The following is a 28,000-nucleotide window of genomic DNA, read 5'->3' as shown; positions in this document are numbered from 1 at the left end:
GAGAGCGACGCAACCACAGAAGGCACAGAGCAAGAACCGATCGCCGACTCACCTGTTGACGAAACTTCGCCAACTGACGAGGAAGCAAATTCACCTGAGGCAATATTAATAACCGAGGAAACCCCATCAGACTCGCTGCAAGAACCCGCTTCGGTTGAGACTGCGGAGGAAACAAGCGAGGAGATCCAAGAATCCGATCCTGCAGCTGAGACCAGCGCGCCCACCGAGGTTGAGGGTGCAGAAACCGTCACCATGGATGATACAGACGTTGTTCCAGACGTCGTTGCCGAAGAGGCTGCTGCCATCACGACGGAGGCCGATGCAGACGATGTCTTGGACGAGCCCGCTATTGAAGAACCTGCTATCGAAACCGAAGACTTGCCAAACGACGAAGCAGTGCCAGTGAGCGGGGAAGACGATGCAAGTCCACCTGACCAAGATGAAGCTCAGCCTGCCGACAGCGAACCTCAGCCAGAGAGTGAGGAGCAATCACCACAAGATGATCAGACCGAAGATGTACCTGCCCAAGACGAGGATGCAAGCCCTCCGTCTGAAGCTCAAGACATCAACGAGACGACTAACAGTGCAGACGATGAGCGCCAGGACAGTGTTGTAGACGAAGATGACAAGGAAAACAACGCAATCGAAGTGACGGTCGGTGAAGATGATCAACAGCAGGACAGCCCTGAGATCGACGACATACAAGACGACATCGCAACGGAAACTCAAAATCTGAACGAGGATGAGAGCACTACGGTAGACGTGGTTACAGAGCCTCTCGACAGTGAGCCGTTGGAGTCTTCAGATATGCTACCGTCACTCGACACCACAGAAGATGAACCTGGGGCGAACGATGCCGAGGCCACGCCATCATCTAGCGACGAACCCGTGGAAGAAAGTATGTAAACCTATTTTTATACAATACACATACTGATCAGCATGCAGTCGGTCTCGAACCGCTCGTCGACGAGGTTGAAGAAACGCCCGTGCCACTGGACAGCGAAGACCATGAAGGCGAGGCGAACGAGCCAATCGGCGTCGAAGGCGACGCGAGCGAGCCTCATGAAACTACCAATCCCGAGTCAAGCGCAACCGAAGGCACTGACGTGGAGGACAACGCACAAGTCAACGAGCAAAAACCAACGGAACGCAGCGAGGGCGTTGAGGACGTCGAGTTGAAAGAGGAGCCTGCAGCGCCGGAAGCTATCGAGGCTGCCAAACCGTCTGGAGGTAAGTGCCTTTTCCATATGCCTCAAACATTCCTTGTCCAATATTCCCCTTCCCCTTTCCCTCTTTATACATCTTTGTCAGTGTTCGAGACAACGCATCCAATCCCAAATTGCGGAGTAGCCGATTCAATGTGTCAATCTCTCATTGGCCACCGCGTTATCCAGCCTCGCCTCATCACGTGGGAAAACTCTGTTGGGACGTGCTTCAGGCTGCAATGCAATGCATGCACATTGTATGCACCAGATCGCGTCGTGCATGCATGGGTCCATGCACCCAGCTTTTGACCCCAGCCCCGCATCTTATGCCACTTCCACACTTTTCACCGCCGCCTTTTCAGTTATGAAGTGGACAATGGTTATCGCGCGGAGCCTTTCTTCGTGATAGTCCACTGATGACGTAATGGCTAACTGGATGTAGTACCGGAAGCGATGATTGACCAGCAGCCTGAAGAAGTGCTTGCCGTAACTTCAGATGCCGCTTTGAATGGTGCCAGCTCCGATTTGAGTGTTGAGATGTCCAAGTCGCATGATCCGAGTGAAGCTGCTGATGTTGACGACCTTTCCTCGCAAGCGAGCGGCGAGAGCGAAGACAATGTCGCCGAGTCAAACAACGGTGAGCAAGAGGATGCTGCTGCTGTAGATGCTGAACAAGAAGTCGACGACGAAGATGATGCGTCAAGTTCTGTCGTCGAGGAAGCTCCGACGGAGGTGAGTGCCATCCCCAGGCTAGAGGATCCCGACATCTGTCCTATAACTCTCCAGCTTCTGTCACACACATCCCATGGAAGGGTACGTGGCTAACCATATTCTAGATCACTCCCGACGACCTTGACAAAGAGCACGAGGACACCGCAGTCGCTGGAGAGGATTCAGAAGACGACTCTGCGAGCCAGTCTGAGGAAGGTGACGACTGGGACTCTGGAGACGACGCTCAATCTGATGATGAAGATGCGACGGCGTCTGCTATTGACGATGCAGAGGCTGCTGACGATGCCACCACTCCATCGCCTGAAGAAGCTGATGAAGCCGAGGTAGCCGAGGAAGAGGACGCCGAGGACGCGCCAGTCGACACAGAAGAAGGTACTCCTGACTCCCAACCCGATGTGCTGCAAGACTCGACCGAGATCGATGGGCACGATACCAGCACAGATTCTATCTCTGAAGACAACACCACAGATACATCAAGCGCAGCGCTTCCTGATGAAGCAAGCTCCGAAACAACGGTGGAGGCTGTCGAGCACGATCAAGACGAGGATGTGGACTCTGGATCAATCGTACCGCCATCTGACGCAGAACCGGAGCCGTCGCCTGAGGAAATTTCGAGCACCGAGCTTGTGGAGCCTGACTCGAGTGCAGATCCCGAGTCACCTGCCGATGTCGCAACCGATGACCATGCCCCGGAAGAAGATTCTGAGGAGGAGAGTGACGACGAAGAAGAAGAAACAGGCACGGTCAACGAAGACTCGATAATTGAGGAGGACAACCAGCCAGAGGTCGTCGAGATCCCGGAGGCGATTGACGACGCAGAGATCGCGATACCCGACGTTGAAGCCGATGTTCAAATCGAGGACGACGCCACTCCAGACGCGCCTGAGTCCGAGGAAATGCCTACCCAAGATGCTGAAGTAGCAGGATCCAGCGAGCCTGAGGGCTCTGTTGCGTCTGCAGATTCTTGGAACGAAAGTGATGCTGAGAGTGAGGCAGGCGAAGATCAGCCAGAAGACGTCGCCGAAGAAGTTGAAGACGACGAAATTCAACCCGAAATCTACGATGACGATGACAGCTTCGATGCCCCACAAGAGGAAGCCGCATCGGCAGAGCCGTTGCAGGATGCTGATGTCGCCGATGTCGAGTCAGACGAGGGTCCTACAGAAGCCCAAGACGACGAAACCCCTGCAGAAGCAGAAGCAACGACATCCGATTCACCACCTGAAGCAGATGAGCCATCAGAGCAACTTGTCGACGAAGAGCAGGCAGACGACGAAGAAGATAGTCCTGACCCAATCGACGAAGATGACCAAGATGCCACGGCTGAGCTGGAGACGGTTGATGTAGAAGCCCCCGAGGATGAGCAATCGGAGCTATTGGAGGGTGATACTGTACCAGATCTAGACGAGGAAGAAGTAGAGGTAGGGGTAGAAGAAGAGGAAGAGGCAGAGGAAGAGGAAGAAGAAGAGGAAGAAGAAGAGACACCTGTTGCGGAAGAGATCAACGACGAGCTCCCGTCGCCTTCTGTCGACGAAGACGAAGTCTTACCTCCTGCCGATGAAGACGAAGTTGCAGACGTGGCTGTCGAGGAACCGCAGCTTGAAGACATCCTGGACCCAGCCGAGGTTGAAGACGCACTACCCGAGTCTGATCCTGTTGAAGAAGAGGAAGCCGAAGTCGACCAGACTCAAGAGGATGTTTTGAGCCCGCCAGACGAGCCTCAGGACGAATTGGTTGATGGCTCTGAGGAACACGATGACACGCGTTCTGTTGCTGAAAGCTGGGATCAAGACGAGGAGAGTGAGGCTGCCGACAGCTCGATCGTGGAAAGTCAGCCGGACGATCAGTCGGCCGAAGTACAAGAAGAGGTCCAGGCTCTTCCAGCTGAGCCAGAAGTTGAAGAGGACGGCGCAGTTGAGGAGGAAACGTCCATCATGGATGCTACGCCTGAGCCTGAAGAAGAAGTTGATGCAACATCTCCAGAAGAGCCTCCAAGTGAAGAGGTTGCGATCGATGAGGAGGAACAAGAAGATGCACAGCCAACACCAGAGCCTGAGGTTTCAGTTGAAGATGAGGCGGAGGACGACTCGGAGCTAGCCCTTGAGCAGGAAGAAGAGGTTGTTGCCGAGCCTGAGCTTGTCGAGGAAGAGATTGCAGCCGATGACGCCGTTGAAGAGCAAGCGCCTGTAGACGAGCCTTTGCCAGAACCTGAAACCGAAATAGTCGAAGCTCCGGAAGAGGCAGAACCAGAACCAGTTGAAGAGCAAGAGGCTATTGAGGAACTAGAGGCTGTCGAGGTACCGGACGCAGTCGAGGAACTGGAGGTGGCTGAAGATCCGGAGACACTCGCGGAACCGGAGGCTGTTGAAGAGCCAGAGCCAGCCGAGGAACCAGAGCCAATCGAAGAACCAGAGCCAATCGAAGAGCCAGAGGAAGTCGAAGCAGTAGCGGAACCAGAAGTCGTGGAAGCGGTCGAAACAGTCGATGAGATCACAGAACCTGAAGTGGTCGAGGCAGTAGCTGAGCCTGAGCCAGAACCAGAGATAGTTGAAGCTGTCGTGGACTCAGAACCAGTTGAGGTCGTAGCAGAACCCGAAGCAGTCGAAGCAGAACCTGAGGCGGTTGAAGCAGAGCCAAGCGAGCCTCCCGTCGATGCCGATCCAACCGAGGAGCAACCGATCGAAGACGTTATCCACGAAGTACCTGCTGCTGAACCCGTTCCTGACGTCGAGCCTTCCACAGAGCCAGCAGCCGTTATCGAAACAGCCCCGGTCGAAGAAGCTCTTGTTGAGGATGTCGTCCAAGAAGAGGCACTCGAGGTTGAGCCTTCATTGGAAGTTCAACCTGAGCCTGAGGAAGTCGTGCCAGAAGCAGTACCTGAATCAGTTCCGGAGGAGCAGATACTAGATGAGATACCTCAGAGTTCACCAGCGGGCGAGGTTCCTACCGAAGAGACTGACACAGCCAGAGAAGTTGATTACCTGCCTTCACCCCCTGCTCTGGCTGAGCCTCTGGTAGCCGACGTTGTCTACTTGGCTCCCGCAGAAAGGGGTTTTGCTGTAGTCGATGAGTCTGCAGCCGAGACGCCGCGGAGAGAGAGGAGCCACCGGCGACATTCGCACACTCAGCGCGAGCGCGAGCGCGAGTACCGACAACAACCCCACCGAAGGCATGAGAGCGAAACAATCACTAAGGAACGACCGGATCTTCCCGAAGTGCCTGTGCTTGCTGTTGCAAAACTTGCTCGGTCATCCTCAAAGAAGCATCGTGAAATGACCTTGGAGCGTGAAGCTTTGAGAGCCCAGGAACGAGCTCGGGAACTTGTCAAGGAGAACAGAAGTAGTAGTCAGGAGCGCGCCTACCCCGAATATCATTCTCCACGCCATCGCGAGAACAGAGGGGAAGACAAGCACAGCAGGCGCCGCGCTCTGGAAGAGATGGAAGTGGAGGCTGAGAGACGCAAGCGGCACGAGGCTCGGCGTCTCGAGAAAGAGAGGTTGGCCTTGGAAGAGGCCGCTAGGCTTCAGGAGGAAGCAGAGCTCCGGAGACAAGAACGTCGGGAACAACGTCGTGCGGCCAAACAAGCGGAGGAGGATCGCAGAATAGCAGAAGAGGAGCGTCTGAAATCAAAAGCCGAGGAGAAGCTTGCACAAGAGGAAGAAGAGCGACGCCTCCGACATGAAAAGCGACGTCTGCGTCACGAAGCCGAGAAAGAGGCTCGTCGTTTGGAGCGCGAGAAGGCTGATCAAGCCGAGAAGGATGAGGAGGAGGCCCGCAGGTTACGACATCAGAGAAGGGCAGAGCGAGAGAAGGAGAAGTTGGCTGGCACAAAGGTTAGGCCAGTAGAAGTCGAGCAGCCCCGTGACGCCGCACGTCGAGCAGCGGAGGAGGACACTGATCCCTATCTTACACCAGGATCTGCAGAACCACCGCGTCGCAGGCGCCTAAGCAACCGCGAGCCTCCAACTACCGGCAAGCGAAGCAGTCTTCTCGGAGGTCTGTCGCGATTTGGCCGCTCGAAGACGGATCCTACGACACCACCTACAAAATCCAACAGGACTGCTTCCCGTGGTCGTCCTGACACGTCTGATATGATCGAGCCGCCGGTCTCTGTCTTACGTAAAGAAAGGCCACGTCCAGAAACCAACCATCAATCATCTGCCGAGAGTTGTGAGCGTGGCGAACGACTCCACCGTAGTCGGCGACCCTCCAATACTCATGCGCAGCATCCTCGTCGCCACTTTGAGGATGCCGAAGAAGAAGAAGAGTATTACCGATGGAAGGAAGAGCGAAGAGCTGCGCGTGCGAGGGAGCAAGAGCTGACTGACGGCCAAGACGGGGGTGTTTTGCTAGTCCAAGATACGGACGACGTATGCACTCCGCCTGCAGAGCTCGTTCCAGAACCAGTACTCATGATCGAGCCAGTCGTGAAGGATAGGGTACGCTTCGCAGATGAGGATGATACCGACACACCACTTGGTGTTATATATGATTCATCGCCTTCCCGTGGGGAGCGCCGTCGAGGCAAGCACGTTTCAATATTCGACGAACGGTCCAAGAGTCGCCGTGTCTCCGTCAGCGAAAAAGAGCGACCCGCCAATCGTCGCGCAGAGACCGATCGTCCACGTGCGAGAGCTCACGAGGAAGAGCGTCCTAGGCCTAGGCGAAGCGAGACAGAGCGGAAGAGTACCAGCACACATCGCAAGAAGAAGGATGAATCAGGAGGCTTGAAGGGTCTATTTGGAGGATTGAAGAAGAAGATCGTTGCCTGACTATGATAGGACGTCGGAGTTTGGAGGGTTTGGAGTCGTTCAGATTCACGGGACACAATGGTTCTTCGTTGGGTGTATGGAGTTTGGGTTGGGCGGCCGTTTTATACCATTGATGCGTACATCTCTCATGGTTTGGGTAGCGGGCGTTTTGCATTGCAGGGTGGACATGTGTAATTGTATAACTGCATGTCTCGGTTTCTAGACTGCCATGACGGCCTCGCGAGGGACCACGAGGATTCGCAGTTCGCTTCGGCGGTGCAGCCATTGCTAGTATAAATTCAATTATTGATGAATCATTCCTTGGAGTCGTGTTCTCAAAGTGAGTGATATGGACTTGACTCATCCTGAGGATGCCTGGAGGTCATTTCTCAGTCATCGTGACCCCAAAAGAAGACATATTTGGTTCTTCTACAAAAGGAAGGTGGCAAGAGAAGTTGTCTTGTTTCCGCCAAGCATCGCTTTTATTGAGTTTCATACCATCAAGCGCCACCTCAACCATTGACTCGTCGGCTTCTCAACTCTAAGCTTTTCTGTCCAAATGCGCCCTTGCTTGACGCTGTCACAGTAAGATGTATACACACCATATCGTACACAGCTCGTTTTCGTACCGTTTTTCTGGATTCAGCCACCACACGTAAATATCGAATTATCGCATTGCTTGTCAAATGACTCATGATTAGGCATCCACCACCCCTGCGCGACGTTTTGAGCCACGACCCCGAAATACACATCCAATTCTACGAAAGAGGTTAGACGCATCATTCCACATCCCATCGATTCAACTCGCGACGCGATTCTGATTGGCTAAAAAGGATTTGATGCCCCTTGATTTCAATCTGTGTCGAGGTTTGCACGACCGGTGAGCGGTTGATGGGTCTGAAGGTGGCACAGCCGCGGCAATGGTTCTACCTCAAAACAACGGTGATGCCCTAAGATGAAGCGACAGCTTTGTACCGACAACTTTGTTTCTCCACGCGACAATGGCTCCTCGATACGTCTTCGCGGCCGTCCTGCTCAGCGTCTCGGTTGCTAGTGGTTATTCGACGTCCCAACCGCCATTCTGGACTTATACATCACGTTTTGCAGAGTCGACAAGCATTCGTCAATATACATACACTGATGGAGATACCGAAACTTATACAAACACGTATACCCTCGAACTGAAGACTGGTGTCACTCCCACGGCCACTCCCACGTCGACCACGAGGGACACTTATTACTACGATGACATGCTAGTCATTGAGGAGTATTATCCTACCGACGCCGTTGCAGCCTCGGACTTTGTGGACTCTTCCTATTACAACTATGAAACATATTCAACAGCATCGACTACCGTTACTTCAACCTATGTCACATTCTACATGCCCGTCACCATAGTCGCTCCAGCAAGCTGTCCCACACCGTTTACCGTCACGACAACAGAAACTGTTTCGGTTCCAACGGAAGTCCGTGATCAGGTTACTCCGACATCGACTGAGACCAGCAGTCGCACCACGGTGGTGGGCGGCACTGAATACCATTTTGAAACTTGGTACCTGAGTGAGGGCGCGGCGCCCTTCACGACGTCGGCGGACTATTACTATGAATACTACATTGAAGAGTGTTCCACTCCACCGGGTGCTGCGTCCACTAGTAGTGTCTATGATGGTGGAAGCAGCAACAGCGATGGTTCCTCCTCCTCTTCATCATCATATCGTGGATGCAATTACTACTGGTGCGAGGGAAGTCCGTTTCAACGATTGAATACGTGGATCATCATCATCGCCACTATTATCCCTGGGCTCTTCCTCCTCGGACTGGTCGAAGGTTGGTTCTGGTTCCGTCGTCTGATGATGGGTAAGAGTGCTATGCGGTTTGGCACAGTCTGCTGGATCGTGTTGTCGTTATGGGTACTATGCTTCACGCGCATGCAAGACGCAAGAAGTCCAGAGGACCAGGTGCTTCTACGGGAAAACTGGAAAGCGATGAGTACAGGCGCGGCACTGAAAGCGTGGCTCAGGTGGCAGTTCAGACGCGCTTACCCAGTGCCACTTCTCGGACAGTACTCCCCGTTGACTGTGGGTATTGTGCCCGCCGGCGAACCGTTGCATCCAGCAATGGCTCAGGTACCACCTCCAGGATTCTACCAGCCACCACCGGGCGCGATGCCGCCACCAGGTCAACCAGGCATGTTGTACCACTACGACCCAAACCAGGGCTACGTTCCACAGGCAGCCGGATACTTTGGTGGCGACATGTCCAAAGGAGGAATGGTAGCCACGTCAACGCCCGTTCCACCACACCCACAGTTCACGGTCACGCCTCCCCCACAAGCTCCACAACAGGCACATACTTCCCCAAGTGTCGCGCAGGATAGAGCTGGCCCCCCTCAGGCTGCGCACGCATCGTCTCCGTCTTCACCACCTCTTCCGCCGCGACCGCAGCAAGATGTCCCCGTGCCTGCGCCCGCACCATCCTCCACGGCAAATGAAACACCAGCACAACCCTTGAATTCCTCCGTACCACTACCGAAGAACGATCCAAACGACCGGAGTTTGTACGAGTGATGTGCAGTTCTAGTTCGCTTATGTCGGGCGATGCACGATGGCGGACTTTTCTTTCTTTCTTTCACGATAGGACATTAGTCCACTTTTTATTTAGCATGTAGATACCCCAGCATGGCGGTGCGCTTCTTTTTCACGCCAAATTAATAGTAGAGACAGATAATGTGGTAATGCTTTTAATTTTGTTCGCTGGGCTTTGAATATGTGGTAATGATGATGATGATGATTTGTGCGCGGCTTTTGGTTTGCTTAGCTCGTACCGTGGTTTGTCAACCCCACTTCTTCGTACCCCGCTTCTGATAGCAGAAAAAGATCAAACAGTGCGATGTGCCATATGCCATGGATCTGACCAAGTTACATTGGCCACAACTCAGTGGCATGGTTATTTACCATTAATTTTGAAATTAGTCCATCAATAAGCTCAAAACTGGCCTGCTGGCCCAATGGCAAGGCGCTTGACTACGATTCTTTCGAAATCAAGAGATTGCAGGTTCGATCCCTGCGTAGGTCATCCTTTTTGCCCTTCCGTCCGATGAGGAAGGTAAGGGCGAGGTAAATAGGTACTGAGCGTTTATATTTTTGCAATCATACGTTCCGCTTGCTTGTTACAAGTGCTGGTATGTAAGCGATGAAATTGGAGACTACAGAGATATACATACTGGAGTATCACAACGCTATATGAAGTGTTAGTTGTATTCAATGGGTTATGCTGTTGTGGTCTTGACTGCAAAGTACACTGAGCACATCCACGCCTATCTGCTGAGGTAACTTTCTGCTGCTCTTTGTTCGAAATCTTCTTTCCTGTTCAAGAGTGATCGTCACATACGAACATTCGAGTATTCTTTTTGCGCTGCTGAGTGCTATCATGACTTGCTTTTTGCTTCCATGATCTCCATCACGCACGCATGGGTGATAGAAGCTTCAGTTGTGTTCATGATGGTCTTTTTGCTAGCTTTGTCCATTTTTGTATCGTTTCTGACTTGTATTAACGTCGATCTTCGCAACTGAAGGTGTCCATTTTTGCCAGCATTAGCTCTCGTCTGACGCTTATTACCAGTGCAAACTGACGTGTGATGAAGCCAGAGATAATGATGGTATGTTTGATAGAGGACACTAAAATCATGTTAGAGTCTTTTGTGAGTGGCAAGATCGTTCCTGGTTCATATCACTGTTAGATGGCGATTGTTTTGATCTTAATAATGGTGCAAGTATGTAGGCTTGTGGTGATAGAGAGATATTGTTGCAGTCAAACTTGCGCATCATATTGACACGTTAACAGCCATAAAGTGCTAGTGAAGCGATTCAGGGAACACGATATCAAGAGGTGGTTGCAGTCGTGAAGAAGGGGGAGGGTACCAGGATTTATAAATGTATCATATTCATCAATCATATCTTCAAAACCCCGTAGCTTACATTTCCTCCTTACTTTTGGAGCGCCGACTATCAAATCAAGCCCTGGCAGAGGGCTGAGTAAGGGTGTTGCCTGAGAAGTCAGTATGAATATTCAGGTAGTCTAAGGACTTTGACTAACCTCCATCAGGGTATAGAACCTGGTCGTTGTAGAACACACCGCCTGGGCCAGCCAGGAAGAGGACTGTGGCAGCCATGTCTGTGTCCTTTCCGGGACGACCTTTCAAAATCAGTAAGACGTCACCATGGCCGATATAAGACACATACCAGCAGGGTTGGACATCTCCATGTCAAGATTGCTCTTGTTATCCGCATCCGAAGAACCGGCAGTCATCTACGGTCAGGATCAGCGCAGTTCAATAGCCAAACGGAACAGCGAAGTTACGTACCTCAGATGGGAAGACTCCCGGTGCGATTGTGTTGACACGGACCTTCGTTCCGACGAACGTCGTTGCCAACATCCTGCTCAGATGCGTGGCCGCTGCCTTGGAACTCGCATACGCAAATTGGCCACTGCTGCTGCCCTTCATGTACCCGGAGATACTGCTCACGTTGATCACACTGGATGTGTATCCAGGAGTCTTGCTCCCGCCCTTGGCAAGCAGTGGCAAGAAGGTCATGCTCATGAAGAACATGGCCGAGACGTTGGTCTTGAAAGTGTCGGCCCAGGAGTCTGGCTCGGACTTGAGGAAGTGTTCGGAAATGGCAGATGCAGAGGACATGTCTGGTTCGCCATTCTTAGAGAACGACGTGGCATCGTCACGGGCAATTCCAGCGTTGTTGACCAGGAGTTGGATTCCAGCGGGTTCCTTTTCGGTGATCTCTTTGCAGAGACGGGCCACGTCGGCTTTGTCGCTAATGATCCGTTAGATACTCATAGTTTTTGGAGGGAAATAGCACAAACCTAACATCTCCCTGTAGAGGAATTATCTGTCCCGGTCCCTTGTCGTGTAGTTCATCCGTCTTCTTCAACACCTCATCACGCCTGCTTGTGATGTACACCTTTGCGCCATTTGCCACGAGAGCCTGAGTGAAAGTAAGCCCACAGGATATTGTAAGGACGATATAAACCGACTTGTACTATCATCAGTCCTATCCCAGTTCCTCCACCAGTGACTAGTGCAGTAACGTGGGAGACATCGAAGAGCTTGGAGTTCTTGAGCTCGTCATTGCTTGCTTTGCTGTTACTCATGTTTCTGGTGATTGTGTAAGTTGTTCTTGGGAGGAAGGATGAGCGAAGAGTAGAGTTTGTCGTTGGAAGTGCGCGTGAAAAGAGACGGAGCATGATGTGTGTTGGTTGTTCAGAGTAGTCTTTTATGGAGGAGAAGTGTGGGTTTTGGACGTGTCGATATCATGACGTTGCGAAGACGCATGATGGAAAGTATAGTCTACCTCATCGTTCCCCGCTTTGTATATATTTAGATTGTGACTATATAATCGTAGATCGAAGCCTTGTCCTGAACTGGTGATACTCTCTCGGATCGCAACGGCATCAATCGTGCTACGAACGCTTCCACTGTTCTAGTGAACCGAAGCATCCGGCGTTAAGTGATCTCCATGGACAGGAGAGGCAAAAACGTACGACTGCATATACAATTCATACTCATGAAGCAATTCAACAATACTCGAGGATGTGTCTTTGCAGCTCTATGGTGTTCCTACTGCAATGCATGGCGTTGGTTCATGCTCGACGATGACGTCATGTCCATATGTAAATTCATATATTGCCTCTCGGCCAATCGAAATACTAGGAACCAGGGTGCAGCGAAATCATGCAACAGCTTAACAACTACAACTAAGCTTAGGGAAGGACTCTTGTGCCTGAATTCTAAGCAGTATACGTCTTGTGTGCACTTGAAATGTTTTTAGTTGTGTAGTTTTGTGGCTTGTAGGAGCCACAAAGAAGGTAACTTACTTCCCTCTTTTACAGTTAACCGAGAGATTGTACCAACGTTCTTCCACAATTATTCCATCCTATGTGCTGCCTACCATCTAGACTTCACCTCTGATCCGCATTGCGAGCTTAATGTCCGTGTCTCCTGTACAACGTAAGCGTCCACTATTCAAAAGCGGTATCTTCCAACTTACAGATAGTGACGCGCTTGGCATAGATGGCACACAAATTTGTATCTTCCATCAACTTCACAATGTAGTCTTTCGCAGCCTCCTGCAGCGCGGCCACGGCTGTAGATTGTCATTTAAAGTCGGGACTTATAGCGACAACGACTTCACAAACCAGACGCGCAAAGAAGACTTTAGGGATGATAAGTTTAGTCGTCGTCTAGTATTTCCAAAGTTCTCTAAGTGCTATCGTTCCAAGAGGGAGTCGTTGGGCGGGTGAAAGCACATGGCGCTCGGGCAGGTATTTTAGTTCCACGTTTATTCGTTGTAGCGGCTACAGCGGCTGCGGCATCGTGTCTCTCTTCAGCAGTGTTAGTGTTACTGCCGATTTGTATACATCCAACATACTGGTGGCAGCAAGCTTTGTTCGCACCATGTCTAACGATTAAACCTGTAACCCTGCAGGCGTACTGTGGGAATCAGGCGGCAGATCTTGCGTAGAGGCGAGGCGTAAGAGCGGAGTACGAGCCGTGCACTTGAACTGCAGCCAGGCGAGTGGATGATGTCTGTTCGCAAGGTGAACGGACTGGCTGTTACAACTTGGGAAGGAGCATCCGCGCCTGGGTATCTTCTTCGGATGTGCTTGAATTATCCTCCCTGCCAACGACAGTGAATTATCACTCTCGATTAGTAGACTGTTAAATGATATCATGCTCCTCAATCATGCGTTGGTTGAGCCAAGGAGCTGGAGACACTTTTCTCTGAGCTATGTCTACGTAATATAACTACTCTACCTGCAATTACATAGGAAATTATATTTTCTCGACAATTTAATCAGATTCACCAGTTTTTTTAATTGTATAGGCAGTGCCCTGAAGTATACTCTTTTATCATGAACAAGGCGTGGCAAGTTGTCAAAATTCGATGATTGTAAAATGTAATTATCAAAAAGATAGCTTACAGCGTCAAAACTCTGCAACGCTTGTTTATTGGTTACACAGTGAATACAAATGTTTGCAAGCACTGGAGTACAATAGTTTGGCAGGATTTTATGGGTTTGTTGCAACGCTCGGCGATGACGTCATGTCCACGTGTACTGATTTCCACTTTGGCACGTCGGCTTCTAATTTCAGAGCAACCAAAATTTTCGAAATCTCAACACGCAGACTCCTAAAATTACCACCATTCAATTCAGCTAAGTCTCTTTACCTACTTTTACGCTATCTACCTGCCTGCTACACTCGTGGCTGGTAGGTTGTGCGATACAGTGTAGAGCCCCTTTTCTGATCTGAATACCTAGTACCCACAACACAGTCTTACAACCTACATACACGCACGCATAAATATACAGATACATTAGAACTTAGATACAATATCTACCTCTACTACACAGCTGTTGTACAGGCTTAATACCCTGCATAACGCGTGTTAGGAGGAAAGGTTGTAGGGGAAGCTTCACCGGCGCAAGCCTAGGTTGTTGTACCTACTAAGCGGATTCAAATTTCACATATTCATCAACACAGGAGGAACAATAGGGAGAGGTACCTAGATAAGGGAGGGAGCTCTAAGGATCTAGGTGCTTTAACCAAGACCACACAATACAGGGCCACGGTGTGTGAGCAGCTTCGGCTGTAAGCAGCCGGGGATCCCGCACTCCAGCTACGTGGCCTTCGGCCTCTGCAATAGCTTATGAATGAACCAACCAACCAACCAACCAACCACGTCGGCTTCTCAAAGCGACTCTTACAAAGACATGGTTACAAATCAACCACCATTTGACATACACATATTTCGCCACTCTAGAAAAACTCGCACCTCCATCACACAATTCTCATGTTTGTCAGCGATCGTGTGTTGATAGGCCAGCCCGCATTGGTAACCTCGGCGGAAATAGTATAATGGCATCATCGCCATGACCCACGAATGAGGGGTTTTACTTCGACGGGTCAATGGCAAGTTGACGTTTGACTGTGATGTGTGTATATGTCGTGATTTCTAATCCTGGACGTATATATCAGCCTTGAATGCTGCCCTGGAACCCACCTCATATCCCAGATACTCACGTCTACCCATTGACATAGCTAGCACTCCCTTCAGCGCCTCGCAACCGTACCACAGCAAAGCCAACACCACAAAACATACCGGTCGCCATACTAGAACCGCCTGTCGCGCTCTCATATCAACCAAGATGACGACCACAGCGTCCCTCCCCACACCCGCCCACCAGCTATCCCAATCCTCACCCTCTCCCTCCACCAACCCATCCGACGTCAACTTCCAGGGCCTCCCCGTCCCTCGCGGCCCCGTGACCGCCCCCCTCTCCTTCTTCGAAGCGCCAGCCGACGGCTCAAAACCCCACAACTACGTCGAGCCGCTCCCCAACACACCCCAGCGGAACTTCGGCGACGACTGGACCGACGTCACACTGCAAGACCTGCGCGGACAGGAGCAAAACTTCACACTCGACAAGAGCGCCTTCGACACGTACCAAAACGTCACGAGCGAGGAGCACGACTTCACGGATGACGAGCGCATAAAGCGCGTCTACTACCCCGAGGTGGAGAAGTTGATATTGGATAGAGTGGATGGGGCGAAGCGCGTCGTCTTGTTTGATCACACAATTCGTCGGCCAACGGGGAACCGCAATCCAGTTACACGCGTGCACATCGACCAGACTGCTGCGTCTGCCGCGGCGCGCGTACGCCACCACCTCCCCGCCGAAGCCGAAACACTCCTGCAGTCGCGATACCGCATACTCAACGTCTGGCGTCCGCTGAACGGACCCGTCATGGCACTCCCTCTGGCTGTGGCAGACAGCGCGACGGTCTCTGACGCGGATCTGATTCCCATCGAGCACAGGTATCCGGATAGGAATGGAGAGACGGCGGCTGTGAGGTATAACAAGGGGCAGGATTGGTATCATTGGAGTGGTATGACGAACGATGAGAGGTTGCTGTTGTTGTGCTTTGATAGCGAGAAGGGGGGGCGGGTGCCGCATACTGCGTTTGTGGATCCTAGGACGCCTGAGGGCGCGGTGGGGAGGGAGAGCATCGAGGTGAGAGCGTTGGTGTTTGGTTAGAGTTATCTGTCGGATATATAATGTCTCTTTTCTGGAGTAGTGTATTGAAATCGCGATCTATCCACCTTATATATAATTACGAGTGGTTCTTGCTTAATCGCGCACTCAACATACACAGTCCTCAGGATCGTGTCCTTCAAATCTGTCAATTTTCCTCAATTTTCCTCGATACTCCCCAACCACACTCCCCAACCTAAGATTCAATCTGTCCCCATACCCTCATCCAGGGCCACCCTCCATTTCTCACCCCACCTCTTCATGGCGCCCAACGCCATGAACCCCGTGACTAAACTCCAAATGCCCAGAATCGTCATGAGCCAGCCATTCCCGATAGCGCTCAGAATCGGATCCGCGACCAGCGCGCCGGTAAACGAGAAAATATTGCGAACGAAATTGTTCAGTGCAATAGCTGACGCGGCGCGTTTGGGCATGAGTTCGGTGAGCATGGTGGTGACGAGACCGAAGATCAACATGGAGCCTATGCCGAAGAAAACTAGTTTTGTGAATTAGTATTAGCGGAGAGGGAAAGAGATGTAATGAGAACGTACAGTTTGCGATCATGGGCACAATCCAAAGCACACCCTTTTCAGCCGTCCACCCGTACCATATCAGCGCGCCGGGCCACAGCACAGCGGCAATCCAGGCGTTCTCCTTCATGCGGTCTTCGGGCTGGAAGATTAGCTTGCCCTTGTCGTCGAAGCGCCCTGCTTTGCGCGCTTCCCGGTGCATGATTCTGTCGATCCATCTCCCGCCGAACATGCTCGCGAGCAAGTAGCCGAAGGAGTTGGGGATGTACAGCAGGCCGATGATGAGAGTAGAGAAGTTGTAGGGTGCGGCGGCGAAGGTGGATTGGATGGAGATGTTGAGGATGTAGAGGCAGCCGAAGGTTATGCTGGCGTAGTAGACGGTTGTGGCGACGGCTGGGTAGCGGAGCCATGTTATGATTTTGAGGGGGTCGAGGAAGATCTGGCGGGAGTGTGCGAATAGCATCTTTGCCTTTTGGACGGGCGAGGTGCGTGTTGATGCTGGGGGTGATTCCTTGTCGTCTGCAGCGGTTGCTGAGGGAGAGGGCTTCTCTTTCGCGAGGGTTTCCGGCAGCGCGAGGATGATGAAGATCAGTGTTGCGCCGCCGTATATGACGAGAAACCACTGCGTGCTTCTCCATCCCAGCGCGGATCCAATCGCACCGCCAATGATGGGTGCAAATAGAGGGCCACACAAAGGTCCGAGATAGAAAACGCTCATCGCTCGTCCGCGTTCGCGCACCTCCCAGATATCCGAAATAGTTCCTGCACCCACAGCTTGAACCGATGCCGCCGCACCACCAGAGAGCATGCGCATGATGATCAGCATAGCGATATTCGTCGATATTGCAGAGAGGACTGCAAAAACAACAAAGAGCGTGAAACTCGTAATGTAGATGGTCCGTCGTCCCAGGCGTTCGGAGAAACTACTCCACCACAGCGGGAAGATTGCCATGCTGAGCATATACAGAGCGACAGACAAGTTGGTCACAGTATGCGTCGACTTGAATGCTACACTGATTTCCTCAAGCACGGGCAGTACCATCGCTGAGCCCATGGGGCCAGCCATGGCGCAGACTGCCACGATGAACGTTAAAAACCATTTCGTACGATTTGTGTAATGATATGGGTTTTGAACTTCCGGGATAAGAGTAAAGCGTGCGAGCAACCCACGGCGCTGGGCACCAGGGACAACGACAGCGTCCGGTGATACGGATGTCGTTCTTGAGAGGGTCGTGGGACGAGCTTTCTCGTTTGGTCTAGGGGAGGCATCGTCGTGTTGTGATGCCGTGCTGGCGTGTGAAGAGGATCGCGATGATTTGATAGATGCTATCTCTTCTTCGTCATCTTCCCTGTGCTTCAGCTCTGGTTGACTGCCATTCCCAAGCTCTTTCTGGTTATCGATGGCCTCTTCTTCTCTTCCTGGTTTTTGTGTCGTCGCATCCTGAGCCTGCGCATGTTCTCTCGCTTTCAATCCAGGGATTGCCATCCTTCAACGCGGCGAGAAGATTGAGTGGCTTATCCGGGGATAGCGAGCACTCCAATCTTTGCTCCACACTTCTCCGGGGCTTTTCCGGCGCCTATCAAGCAGTCACAAATTCCGAGTACGTTGGGCTAAGCAAATTTATACAGGATTCTCGAGCCAATGGGCGCGTAAGTAGATGTTCAGGTTATCAATATCGAGAAGCAAAGAAGAGAAGCAAAAGAAAAGGCAGACACGACGCAGGCGCGTCATGGCGAGCTAGAGAACGAGTCGGTTCCGGAGTAGTTTGAGTGTATCGCGAGGATCTACGAATGGGGAATAAAATGTGGGCGACCTGCTTCGGCGCGTCCTATTGCCGGCGGGGCAACAAGCGGCCTAATCGGTCGATCGATTCGACATGGTACCTCGATCTGTGTTTTGTCCGTGCTAAAGCAACGCTAGAGCGCTGTCCAACGCCCAATCCCTCTGATTGACGCAGCTAAGTACGTAGCATCACAGAATCACGACAATGGCAACGCAGAATCAAGACCGTCTGCGCTCGCTCTTCCAGTCCATCCCCGCGACTCAGCACGCCGAAGGCTGGGATTCGCTCTGGGAGGATGCCTCCTTCCTGCCCTGGGACCGTGGACACGCGAATCCCGCTCTCATCGACCTTCTTAGTGCGGGACTGTCCTCGTCTCTCGATTACCCGCCGACATCTGACACTAAGAACCCAACGCCCGGCGCACCAGAGGTTGGTAAGATAGGGCAAATTGATTTTCCACCTCCAGTGAAGAGCGATGGGATGAGGTTGAGGGTGCTGGTACCGGGATGTGGGAAGGGGTATGATGTAGCCTTATTTGCTGCACATGGTTATGATGCTTATGGCTTGGAAGTATCTGCGCATGCTACTCAGGCTGCGAAGAGGTACGTAGGAGAGGCGGGGGATGGACCGCTGGAGGGAGAGTATATCGCTGCCAGGGCAGTGGGGCCATGGAATAAGGATGCAAAGAGAGCCATCGTATCGGGGGATTACTTTGACGATGCATGGTTGGGAGAAATTAAAGGCTGGGAAGCTGAAAAAGGGTTCGATGTGATTTACGACAACACTGTACGTTTTCCCTCGTCATCTATCAAATTCATGAGGCTGATATGGATAAGTTTCTATGCGCCCTTCCTCCCTCTCTGCGTCCCCGCTGGGCAGCTCGAACCGCGTCGCTCCTCGCCCCTTCAGGGTCATTGATCTGCCTCGAATTTCCAACACACAAACCTGCATCATCGGGCGGCCCGCCCTGGTCGCTGCCTCCGACTGTGCACGCTGAGTTGCTGAAGCGGCCAGGGGAGGATATTGAGTACAACGATGCAGGAGTGGTAGTTGCGAGCGATCGACCGGAGGCGGAGAATGCACTAGTGAGGGTGGCGCATTATACACCGTGGCGGACGCACAGCATAGGTGTTGTCCAAGGCGTGACCAGGGATTGCGTGAGTATTTGGCGGCAGAAATCATAGAAATACACTTCTCGATTTTGTCTGGCCTTCAGCCCGCTTTGCGCAACGAATTGTAATGCTCGCCCAACCCGTGGCTGTGAAGATAGTACCCCAGCCAGATCTCCTCCCTGCCCGTGTCTTCTCCCTCAGGCTCAATCTTGTCTACGCGCCCATCACTGTGTAGCACGCAGATCCTGACTCCATACGTTCGCGCTAGGGCAAGCAATTCCAGATGCCCACCCCATTCTCCTGTCTCCCTAATCTTGCGCACATGCTCCGGCAGCGGGTCTTCCGTGAAGCCGGAGAAGTCGTCGGCGTGAGCTTGTATCCAGTCTGCAGCTGCATATCTGACCTTCTTGTATTCTCCCGTATTCTCCTCGTCTGCTATTGCGACAGGGATGCTTGGCTCCAACCCAAGCTCCCGTGTGTTGAGTTGATCGGCGACGGCAGCGTACAGACAATGTCCATCTGCGCGTATCTCGTGTAATGCTAGCTTATGAGCTTCGAGTTGCGAGGACATACGTGTTCGTTCCTGCTCGCGCGGGTTGGGGAGGGATTTAGCCTCGATTTCTGCGGCGCGCACGAGAGCGTCGCGCTCGGCGTCGCGGCGGGCGAGTCGGGCTTTTGCGCGGTTGGGTTTCTTCTTCTTCCCACTCCCTCCAACATCCTCGTCCTCGTCTTGTGCTGCATCTTCCTTCGGCATCACACGTTCATTTACGTTTAGGTCTTGCACACCCTCTACCACGTCAACATCTTCTTCTGTCTCTTGATCGGCTTCGTTTTCCCTTTGTGTGACCTCCCCGTTCATCGCTGCAATCTCAGCCTCCTGCTGCTCCTTCAGCTCCCTCTCCAGGCGCTCACACTCATCGTTCACGCCTTTGCGCGTCTTCTTGCTGGCCTGCTTCTTCTTCTGTGTCGTGCGCGAGACGAGGTCGCGTTGTTCCTTGCGATGACGCGTTTGTAGGGCTTCGAGCGTTTCAGGGGCGGGATCGGGGGTGGCGGAGGACATGGCGAAAGGTAAGGACTGTGTGGTATTGTTTTGGGCGGATTGCTGGTGGGATGCAGGAGCTTGGAGGGGTCAGATACTATAATTGTGGGGCTGAGTGTAGATTCGGGTTCTGACGTTGATTGCAGATGAAGACCTGAGCAACTCCAACACCAGTAGATCGCTCTCATCGTAATTTATCCCCGCATCTCCTTTGACAGAGAAAGATCTGTACAGTAATTGCTCACACGCCTTTGATCCCTCTTCTCGATCTGCTTCTTCAGGTTCTCTTTTGGCGCATAGTGTCGTCTCAAACTCCTCTCCCTTTCCTTACTACCGTCGGAACCAGATGATCAAGAGAATGGTAACTCTCCAGCATGTTGAAGAAAGATTGATCAAGTTCACTTGATTTACTTGCATAGGTCAGGCGAACTCAATAGTGTGATCTATTGCGTTTGTCGTGTCGAGTTCTACGTTTCTAAATGCATGCACATTCCACTTGCAACGCATAATTTATACATACTGGGATATCTCCAGGCTTTCTGTCATCTTCCAAAAGCTCTTCGGGTAACTGTAGGCTCAAGATGGCGTTACAAGCTACTAGTCACGTCTCTATGTTTTCTCTGTTTTCACCTCTCATACGGTGAAAGTGCTGTCCTCTATGAGCTGCCTATGTCGATATGTGGGTAGTAGCACTGCACCAAGAAGTTCCGCACCTAGACGGAAACACAGATTCCCTTCTTGACATACAGTGTATATAAGCATACGATGTGTCCATCTAGTCCGGCTGTCTCCTGCTGTTCGAGTGACGCAAGTCCATGGCTCTTCCACGCGCCTTCTTCTATACTCTTCAGACTACCCACCTGTAATACTGTGCACCTCCACCTCACTTCCAACAGCTCGCCTCACCGTTCAACCTAAGCCAGTGACCTAGTTTCCTGAACCGACTATCTCACCACTCACCATGCCGTTCCACGACAAAGAGTGGGAGGACTTGCAGCGCGACTGCGATTTCTTTCCAGCCTATACCGACTACATCTACGGCTTAGACACCCGTCCTCACGTCAGAAAAGAGCCTGGATTACATCCGCAACTAAACGCGCGCGCTCAGTTTCCCAGACCTGCTGAACACCCTTCGTTTCCAGCCGTTTCGACCTCGCAATTCCAATCTTACTCGTCAGGCCAAGGATATTCGCGATGGCAAGGAAGTGCAGGTGTCCAACAACATAGAGGATTGACTCAAGCTCCATCTCAAGGTTTAGTAGGTGAATCAAAACAGTTACTGTCGCGTGTGCAACCAGCCATGGGCACGTTTGCAGTCCAGCCGGACTCAGTGGAAGGGACGAAGCGACGACGTCTGCTAAACGCATCTCAGCAGCGTCTGACAGATACATCGTCTTCACCAACTGCATCGCAGCAACTTCTACGGGACTGTAGGCAACTTGATGGGCCGTTGCAAGGTAAGAACCTAACTCTTCTGTTGGTGGATACTCCAGATCTCACCTTCCGTCTCCCAGCAACACTCCCTACAGCAGCTCACCAGAACGTCCACGCCCCTGCCACCCTATCCGACTCAACCAAAGACCACATCCGCACCTTCATCCCCAAGGTTCTTCACTGTCTCGACATCATGAATTCACCTTCGTTTTCTCAGGCGCAAAAGGACGTCGCGCATGCGTGGGTAGCTGCGTTCAGGGCAACGCTTCCACATGAGGTACGGGAGTACGTCAACGGCTTGGTCACGCGGCTGTATGCTTCGAAGTGTAAGGGACGGACAGATACTGGAGGAGTGAAGAGTGGGGTAGAAGAACAAGAACGAGTTCAGCAAGATGGGTTGAGGATATCGTGGTAACGTTGGAGGAGGGTTACAGGACGGAAAGAATGCTGCGTTTGTTCATGATCGGTATAGGCTTCGAGGATAGCAATATGACTAGCATGTAGTAGAAATTTTCATGCAGTGGCAGGCAGCAACAAGTGGTAATAATGAGCCTTAAGTTTGAGTCTCCGAGTCACGAGTATTCATATCACAGCGTCAATAGATGGCTGATATCACGCACACCTTCAAGATGAGAACACAGTATCTCATTTAATAAACTACTCTTGGCCAATGTCCCACGCAACTCAGCCAGTAAACGCCACCTTGCCCCCATGATGTACGTCCCATTGAATTGGTGTTAGCCTTGATGGACAGTCTGACCTCGAGAAACTGCCTGTTGCACGTAGTATGCCTGGCAGCGCAGGTGTAACTGGTTCGAATGCTTGCTGGGCGGTGAACGGCGTCTTGATGAGGTGTTGGATAACTCCTCGGTGCCAGCAGCCCCCCTGCTCTGCTGGCGTGCTTCGGTTAAGAAGCTCCACAATCAACGTGCTACACGTCCCAGTCAGAGTGATGTAATGTGTTCAGTGTATGGTATCGAAAGTTTGGTGTATGGGCAAACGTTCTACGGCGCAGTGTTGAGTGAACGCTGAGCAATAGAACCTTGGCCCTCGTCCAAGGAGCATCCCGCACTGCTGACATTGGTCGATCGAAGAGACCTACGAACAGCGTGCTGCATGCTTCTGGGACTGCGAAAGATTGGATCGGGTGATTTGGAGAAGTCCATATCACTCCGGTCCATGCTGTCGCTGAGAGTAATGAAGAAACTTGTGTGTTCACAGAGCCTTGATCGGAATTGCTGCTGAACGAAAGTCTGGAGTCCAGATTATTCGCATAGCTCATGATAGCACGATTGGTAGTGTTGGTAGCCCTGCCACTCTACCAACGTGCGCTGGTTAAGGCGCTCCCTCGCTTGTTCAGGCGACGGCATGCTACATGCCCCATGTTCGATTAAGTTTTCCTGTGTTCGCGAGGAAGCACAGACGTCATCAGCCCCATCACTTTGTTGATCGCTTCCATCAAGGAGCTCCCGGATTGACATGCTGCAAAGCCTGTATTTGGTAGTTGCAACGCTGTCGAGCCTGGAAGCGGCTGTACATGTACTCGATTACGGATTGTAGCGGCTAACGTGTTCGTAGTTAGATGGTAGGTTGTAGACTGTATCAAATTAGCCACACATTGCTTGATGAGCCGGCTCTGAGACTTACGAGTCAGGGCTGTTTGGAGTACACCAGCAGACCAACAGGGTAGAAATTCTACTGGATGCAAGAGGTGCAAAGCACCGCCTGGACAGCTCACCGTTGAGGCTGCGAAGAGGTGCTGCAACGGTCGATATGGCTCGAAGCGAGCACTGCAGGCATGGAGGCAACTGAAAGCTTGTCTGTATCAGCAGCCCCACCGCTCTGCCAACTCGCTCGAGTCAAGAGCTCCCAAATACGACATGCTACATGTCCCTCGAAGGATTAGTTCCTATGTGCTGGTTAGTGAACAACTCCGTTTCCAGTCAGCCATAAGACTCACTGTGCTGAGCGGAATCGAGCAGAGACGCCACCTCGTTGGCGTGACAGCAGCTGATGGGCCTGCTGTGGGTGAGGTGGGTGAAGAAAAGGAGAGATCGGAACGCACGCGAGGTTTTGGGAGATGTTTACGCCAAGCCTCGCTTGGTCAACCACAGTGACCACGTTCTGGGACGCGTTTGGAAGCTGTGTTTGTTCGTGTGGGTAAGTCAAACTCACTCAACACAGAGCTTGTGTGCTCTGCTGGGTGGGTCATCAATAGCACATGCAAGGACCAGTGGCGACTCGATGCTGCAATATGACTGGAGTGATACACCTAATTCTTTACGTTCACCTCGATACTCACATCCGCATCTGTAGTATTCAAGAGCTACTCAACATGCCCGATCTCCTCATTTAGTATTATCGAGTGGTGACAGCCAGAGCTGCGTCTCTCGAGCCCTCTTCATCACCTTCACTTTCCTTCTGCTTCTTCTTTCCATCCCTTTTCCACATGAATGCGATCGCTCCAGTGATTGCTAACTGAGCTACAAAAGCACAGATGGAGAAGATGAATCCCTTCCGGAACTTCGGCGAATCCACCTGTGGGTACGTCAAGATTGGTACCCAAGCATTGAACGCATAACCCATAGAGTTCATGATGCCGATCACAATTGCACGTTCTTCTGCGTCTGCGCCGCATATCTCGTTCGCCCAAGAGATGCTGAGCGGCCCATACGGAACAGACGCTCGTTGTAGAAAGAAAGCTACCCATTTGAGACCTGCCGGAATATTCCAAATAGCGAGACATATGACTGAGAAGAGACCCAGACACGATGCAAGGGTCATGAGGGGAGCTCGTCGTCGAATGGCATCGCTAATGATAGCGAAAGAAACGGTGCAAACTAGTTGAACTGCTGACGCGCCTGTCGGAATGATATTCTGGTCGGGATGTTAGCGACTATCAACCCCCCTGCTGAGTAGATCGGGCAAAACTCACGATCTTAGATACCGAAAGACCTTGTGCTTTTAGCCAGAGTGAGAATGGGTTCACACTTGCAGACGGGCCAATGTTGATGAAGATGATGTAGAGAATCGTAAGAAGATAGACGTGCCAACGACCGAAAATGCGCTTGAATGCCGATCGTCCGAGTTTCTTTCGTGGAGCGCGACCGATACTCAGCATGCGCTGCTTTGCGAGGGCGCGGTCGTCTTCATCAAGGTAGAAGGCTCGAGTGTTCTCTGGAAGATCGGGAATCAAGAAGAAGCCCGCCAAACAGATTGGGGCACTGATCACACCGTCCATGATCTGGTCAAAGTCAGCTTCTAGATCGTTCCCTGAGATCCGTTCAACTCACAAAAAGCCACTTCCATCCCGCATATCCGTGTACGCCGTTCAGACCCTTGTACACCCCAGCCTGAAGATATCCTGAAAACATACTTGCAACCGCCGAGGAAGCATGGAAGATACAAGCTCTCTTACCCAACTCACTAGGCTTATACCAGCTCCCCAAGATAGTATGCGCAGCGGGATAGAAGATCGACTCAGCCAGACCGATGAAGAATCGAATCGCAATGACGTGGTTACTTGTCTTAGCAGCCGCCAGTGAGAACGTCAATATTGTCCACACCAGTTCGCAACTCGGTACCCAAACACTTGGCCGGACCTTTGTCAAGATGATCTGTGACGGTATCTGACCCACAACGTATCCGACTGTCCAGGCTGTATCGATGAGGTTGATCTCGTTGCCGTTCATGTGTAGGTCTTCTTTCATGCCGCTAACAAAAGCATTGGCAATGTTGGTTTGATCCAGATTCTTGATAAAGTAACCAAAAGAGAGAATGGTGATGAGATAGATGTCGAGTTTTCGGATGAAGACGCGTTCCTGGTGTGTTCGATCGGGCTCATAGTCCCATATATACGAGTACCATGGTACTCTGTTAGGTGCGATGACATCTGAGGGTGATGGGGACGATGCAGATGTCGATGCGACCTTTGTTTCGACTTTTCTGTCTCCGGTTGGGTTGATCGTCATGATTGGAGAACAGTCAGTTCAAGCCTTCCGCGGGGGCTGGATCTCGATGGCTGGATGAGAAGAGTCTGCGACACGAACTACTCAAGTACTCACACCTCACGTTACAAGGGAAAACATCGGGGATGTCTCCAGACATGCATTATATTGCGTGCTAATGTTGAATCTGTTTGCGAGTCAGATTGCAACGCTCAATTGCTCTGTATGTGCGCCCAGATGCCGAGAATGCCACCACTATTGCATGTCTACGTGTGGCGATAGCACGCACCCACGCAGAACATGCGGAGCATAGCAGTGTAAGCGGTCTTTTGCCTGAAGCTCGTTGGGTGTCCTGGGGTTTGATGCCATTTAAGTCATCGATGAGGTGCTTTCGGATGCAGGGTTGCAGCGCCCAAGAGAGACTATTCGACCATAATGAGCATGTTGATAAGGCATCCGGCTCGTGTACTACGCGAGACGCAAACAGTGGATCAACCATGATCCATTACATTACTCATCCACTCCGGTACTGAGATGGTGGAGTGATGGTGAAGGTCGAACAGAAGGGTTGTGGAAGACGTAGCTAGTCCATAAGGGGGAAGAGTTCCGCAAACTGAAGTCCAAGCTTCGGAGCTTTGCTTTTTCGTTCTGATACTTTGAGGACTGCGACACAACCAGCAAAACGTTAAATTGCGACGAGATGGCCTCTGGAATGACTCTTAGTAGTGTTGATTTATATAGGGAAGTGCATTGATGGACTCGAAGCTTGGTGGATCTGCAGAGTACAGGACAAGGGAGTGCATTGCCGGCAATTTACTCCAATTCTGCAACTGATACTCGCCGGTGTTGATGAAAGTACTTGCAAAGGGCTCAACCACTAGAAAAATCATATCATTGGTAAGGGGCGTGAACATCATAATTGTCCTATCGCCTAGTGGAACGATGGCTAGGGCTTCGGTTCGAAGTAGCACTGAACTAGATAGATATAGTTCTAGAGGACTCGACGGCCGGAAGGGTTCTGGAGCCTTGTGGCTCGGCTCTGTTCACCAGGTCTTTTGTCTTTGCCCCGCATTCACGACCAGGTTTACTAAATCAACTACAGCCTAGCTCCAATCTAGTCCGATACTTTATCTTGCACGTCTTTGGTCGCCAGTCAATATTGCAAACGACAACTTCACACCGTAGATGCCCACTCACATACATGATGCGATCGCATTTCCGATTCTTAGACTTGCCTGCCGGTAGTTATTCCCTTACAGACGCACTAGAAACTTTACCTGACCTTCTAGAACTCCGTAATCGGGTATATCATGCGACCCTATTCCTGGAAGACAGCCCTCCGCCAGGAAACGGCGCTGCGATCGGGCTTACTCAAACGTGTCGCCAGATCCGATCTGAGTATCGCAAAATATATATGAGTGGAACCGCGCTCACGTTGCGATGGGATGATTTGCACAAATGGTGCCACGCCTTCTATCCTAACGCGGTGGAAAACAGCCTTGCGAGTGTCACTGATTGTCCACCGGGACTCAACATCATTGTTGGACGCATGAGACTGGATCAACACGAACAAGACTTTCTGCCAATCGTCAAGCTAAAGCTTGCCCGACGAGATATATCAGTCACTTTTACGCCCTGTTCAGCTGTAAAATCTGCCTCCGGCTCAAATTGTGCTTTGATGAATAATTATTTCTCCGGCGACATCCACAACGCTATTGATGAAATAGTTGATTACTTGGACTATCACCCCGAACCATTTTCACAGCAGGAAACGATACGAATTCCCCACAGCGAGCAGGTCGAGAAATATGACGGTACGAGCTATAGCCTTAAAGATTTATTGAATTTCTGCGTAATGTTTTGTCATTTTGCCCTAGATGGGCTCTGGGAATGCGAAGATCCAAATATATAGTTTAGCTGTGTTCATTATCGTCGCATTGAACCCGAGCTTAAGACTTACGACATTGTACAACACTATGTAGTGTGAGGCAGTGCTGCGTCCGTATCGAGACGTGGACATGTGATGTGAGAGGGAGCATAAATAGCTTTCCGATACTATAAGTTCCCTCAAAACTACCACCTAGCTCATCGACAGATGCTTGGCCTTGCATGTAGACTTCAACTGCACAAGACCTACTCAAATTCAGTCAGCCGCTGTACCCATGTAAGGAAGTGAAAGTAAACCCATCCAAGCACGGACCGTTTATTCTTTTCCCACATATACTCCGTCTATTGTTACGTTTACTCTCTCACAATCCTCATCATCAAACTATCCACCCCGTTTTGCCGGAACTGCCACAAAAGTCACTGGCCTCGCATATACCGCGCGATCCAGGTTTTGACTTCGCTCAAACA

At 51.5% G+C, this 28,000-nt stretch overlaps 11 protein-coding genes and 1 non-coding gene across 12 annotated transcripts; 8 read left to right on the top strand and 4 right to left on the bottom strand.

The window, feature by feature from the left end:
- Nucleotides 1–35: 35 nt before the first annotated feature.
- Nucleotides 36–1,635, top strand: P153DRAFT_98693 (uncharacterized protein). The gene is made up of 2 exons (XM_033673538.1): nt 36–898; nt 946–1,635. The coding sequence occupies exons 1-2, from the start codon at nt 253–255 to the stop codon at nt 1,512–1,514; spliced, it is 1,215 nt and encodes a 404-aa protein (XP_033528172.1). The 5' UTR covers nt 36–252; the 3' UTR covers nt 1,515–1,635.
- P153DRAFT_362850 (uncharacterized protein) lies at nt 1,532–6,980 on the top strand. The gene is made up of 2 exons (XM_033667234.1): nt 1,532–1,937; nt 2,042–6,980. The coding sequence occupies exons 1-2, from the start codon at nt 1,659–1,661 to the stop codon at nt 6,707–6,709; spliced, it is 4,947 nt and encodes a 1,648-aa protein (XP_033528171.1). The 5' UTR covers nt 1,532–1,658; the 3' UTR covers nt 6,710–6,980.
- Nucleotides 6,981–7,389: 409 nt separating this feature from the next.
- On the top strand, nt 7,390–9,409 carry P153DRAFT_362849 (uncharacterized protein). The gene is made up of 2 exons (XM_033667233.1): nt 7,390–7,457; nt 7,522–9,409. The coding sequence occupies exon 2, from the start codon at nt 7,690–7,692 to the stop codon at nt 9,253–9,255; it is 1,566 nt and encodes a 521-aa protein (XP_033528170.1). The 5' UTR covers nt 7,390–7,457; nt 7,522–7,689; the 3' UTR covers nt 9,256–9,409.
- A 272-nt stretch (nt 9,410–9,681) lies between these two features.
- P153DRAFT_t21 lies at nt 9,682–9,763 on the top strand. Its single transcript has one exon. It is a non-coding gene; the product is annotated as a tRNA-Arg (tRNA).
- Nucleotides 9,764–10,640: 877 nt separating this feature from the next.
- P153DRAFT_306331 (NAD(P)-binding protein) lies at nt 10,641–11,936 on the bottom strand. Its single transcript, XM_033664629.1, has 6 exons — nt 11,738–11,936; nt 11,567–11,688; nt 11,052–11,517; nt 10,930–10,996; nt 10,784–10,882; nt 10,641–10,735 (listed from the first exon to the last, which is right to left on the bottom strand). Exons 1-6 carry the CDS (start codon nt 11,852–11,854, stop codon nt 10,701–10,703), a joined length of 906 nt encoding a protein of 301 aa, XP_033528169.1. The 5' UTR covers nt 11,855–11,936; the 3' UTR covers nt 10,641–10,700.
- Nucleotides 11,937–12,520: 584 nt separating this feature from the next.
- P153DRAFT_98628 (uncharacterized protein) lies at nt 12,521–13,086 on the top strand. The gene has a single exon (XM_033673537.1). It carries the CDS (start codon nt 12,689–12,691, stop codon nt 13,001–13,003), a length of 315 nt encoding a protein of 104 aa, XP_033528168.1. The 5' UTR covers nt 12,521–12,688; the 3' UTR covers nt 13,004–13,086.
- Nucleotides 13,087–14,673: 1,587 nt separating this feature from the next.
- Nucleotides 14,674–15,903, top strand: P153DRAFT_362846 (uncharacterized protein). The gene has a single exon (XM_033667232.1). It carries the CDS (start codon nt 14,912–14,914, stop codon nt 15,800–15,802), a length of 891 nt encoding a protein of 296 aa, XP_033528167.1. The 5' UTR covers nt 14,674–14,911; the 3' UTR covers nt 15,803–15,903.
- Nucleotides 15,904–16,002: 99 nt separating this feature from the next.
- P153DRAFT_281329 (MFS general substrate transporter) lies at nt 16,003–17,815 on the bottom strand (the record flags this gene model as incomplete). Its single annotated transcript, XM_033663137.1, has 2 exons — nt 16,003–16,295; nt 16,351–17,815. The coding sequence occupies 2 exons, from the start codon at nt 17,813–17,815 to the stop codon at nt 16,003–16,005; spliced, it is 1,758 nt and encodes a 585-aa protein (XP_033528166.1).
- Nucleotides 17,816–18,212: 397 nt separating this feature from the next.
- On the top strand, nt 18,213–19,332 carry P153DRAFT_362844 (S-adenosyl-L-methionine-dependent methyltransferase). The gene is made up of 2 exons (XM_033667231.1): nt 18,213–18,899; nt 18,950–19,332. The coding sequence occupies exons 1-2, from the start codon at nt 18,318–18,320 to the stop codon at nt 19,295–19,297; spliced, it is 930 nt and encodes a 309-aa protein (XP_033528165.1). The 5' UTR covers nt 18,213–18,317; the 3' UTR covers nt 19,298–19,332.
- P153DRAFT_362843 (cysteine proteinase) lies at nt 19,333–20,285 on the bottom strand (the record flags this gene model as incomplete). Its single annotated transcript, XM_033667230.1, has 1 exon — nt 19,333–20,285. A coding segment is annotated over one exon (953 nt), but the record flags the coding sequence as incomplete, so codon positions are not given.
- Nucleotides 20,286–21,140: 855 nt separating this feature from the next.
- P153DRAFT_427700 (uncharacterized protein) lies at nt 21,141–22,181 on the top strand. The gene has a single exon (XM_033672679.1). It carries the CDS (start codon nt 21,226–21,228, stop codon nt 22,111–22,113), a length of 888 nt encoding a protein of 295 aa, XP_033528163.1. The 5' UTR covers nt 21,141–21,225; the 3' UTR covers nt 22,114–22,181.
- Nucleotides 22,182–24,056: 1,875 nt separating this feature from the next.
- P153DRAFT_372352 (major facilitator superfamily transporter) lies at nt 24,057–25,669 on the bottom strand (the record flags this gene model as incomplete). The annotated part of the gene is made up of 3 exons (XM_033669386.1): nt 24,057–24,575; nt 24,634–24,942; nt 24,992–25,669. 3 exons carry the CDS (start codon nt 25,667–25,669, stop codon nt 24,057–24,059), a joined length of 1,506 nt encoding a protein of 501 aa, XP_033528162.1.
- Between the last annotated feature and the right edge of the window lie 2,331 nt (nt 25,670–28,000).

This window comes from Dothidotthia symphoricarpi (genome assembly GCF_010015815.1).
Source record: "Dothidotthia symphoricarpi CBS 119687 unplaced genomic scaffold P153scaffold_2, whole genome shotgun sequence".
NCBI lineage: Eukaryota > Fungi > Ascomycota > Dothideomycetes > Pleosporales > Dothidotthiaceae > Dothidotthia > Dothidotthia symphoricarpi.
This window is presented reverse-complemented; position numbering and strand designations above follow the sequence as displayed.

What these genes read in the sequence shown, in the direction of transcription:
- P153DRAFT_98693 (XM_033673538.1), top strand. Translation starts at nt 253, where the DNA reads ATGGATGATACAGACGTTGTTCCAGACGTCGTTGCCGAAGAGGCTGCT. An exon ending in CGACGAACCCGTGGAAGAAA is followed by an intron (nt 899 to 945) that starts GTATGTAAACCT and finishes ATCAGCATGCAG; the next exon opens with TCGGTCTCGAACCGCTCGTC.
- P153DRAFT_362850 (XM_033667234.1), top strand. Translation starts at nt 1,659, where the DNA reads ATGATTGACCAGCAGCCTGAAGAAGTGCTTGCCGTAACTTCAGATGCC. An exon ending in TCGAGGAAGCTCCGACGGAG is followed by an intron (nt 1,938 to 2,041) that starts GTGAGTGCCATC and finishes ACCATATTCTAG; the next exon opens with ATCACTCCCGACGACCTTGA.
- P153DRAFT_362849 (XM_033667233.1), top strand. Translation starts at nt 7,690, where the DNA reads ATGGCTCCTCGATACGTCTTCGCGGCCGTCCTGCTCAGCGTCTCGGTT.
- P153DRAFT_306331 (XM_033664629.1), bottom strand. Translation starts at nt 11,854, where the DNA reads ATGAGTAACAGCAAAGCAAGCAATGACGAGCTCAAGAACTCCAAGCTC. An exon ending in TAGGACTGATGATAGTACAA is followed by an intron (nt 11,689 to 11,737) that starts GTCGGTTTATAT and finishes ACTTTCACTCAG; the next exon opens with GCTCTCGTGGCAAATGGCGC. An exon ending in CCTCTACAGGGAGATGTTAG is followed by an intron (nt 11,518 to 11,566) that starts GTTTGTGCTATT and finishes ACGGATCATTAG; the next exon opens with CGACAAAGCCGACGTGGCCC.
- P153DRAFT_98628 (XM_033673537.1), top strand. Translation starts at nt 12,689, where the DNA reads ATGTCCGTGTCTCCTGTACAACGTAAGCGTCCACTATTCAAAAGCGGT.
- P153DRAFT_362846 (XM_033667232.1), top strand. Translation starts at nt 14,912, where the DNA reads ATGACGACCACAGCGTCCCTCCCCACACCCGCCCACCAGCTATCCCAA.
- P153DRAFT_362844 (XM_033667231.1), top strand. Translation starts at nt 18,318, where the DNA reads ATGGCAACGCAGAATCAAGACCGTCTGCGCTCGCTCTTCCAGTCCATC. An exon ending in ATGTGATTTACGACAACACT is followed by an intron (nt 18,900 to 18,949) that starts GTACGTTTTCCC and finishes GATATGGATAAG; the next exon opens with TTTCTATGCGCCCTTCCTCC.
- P153DRAFT_427700 (XM_033672679.1), top strand. Translation starts at nt 21,226, where the DNA reads ATGCCGTTCCACGACAAAGAGTGGGAGGACTTGCAGCGCGACTGCGAT.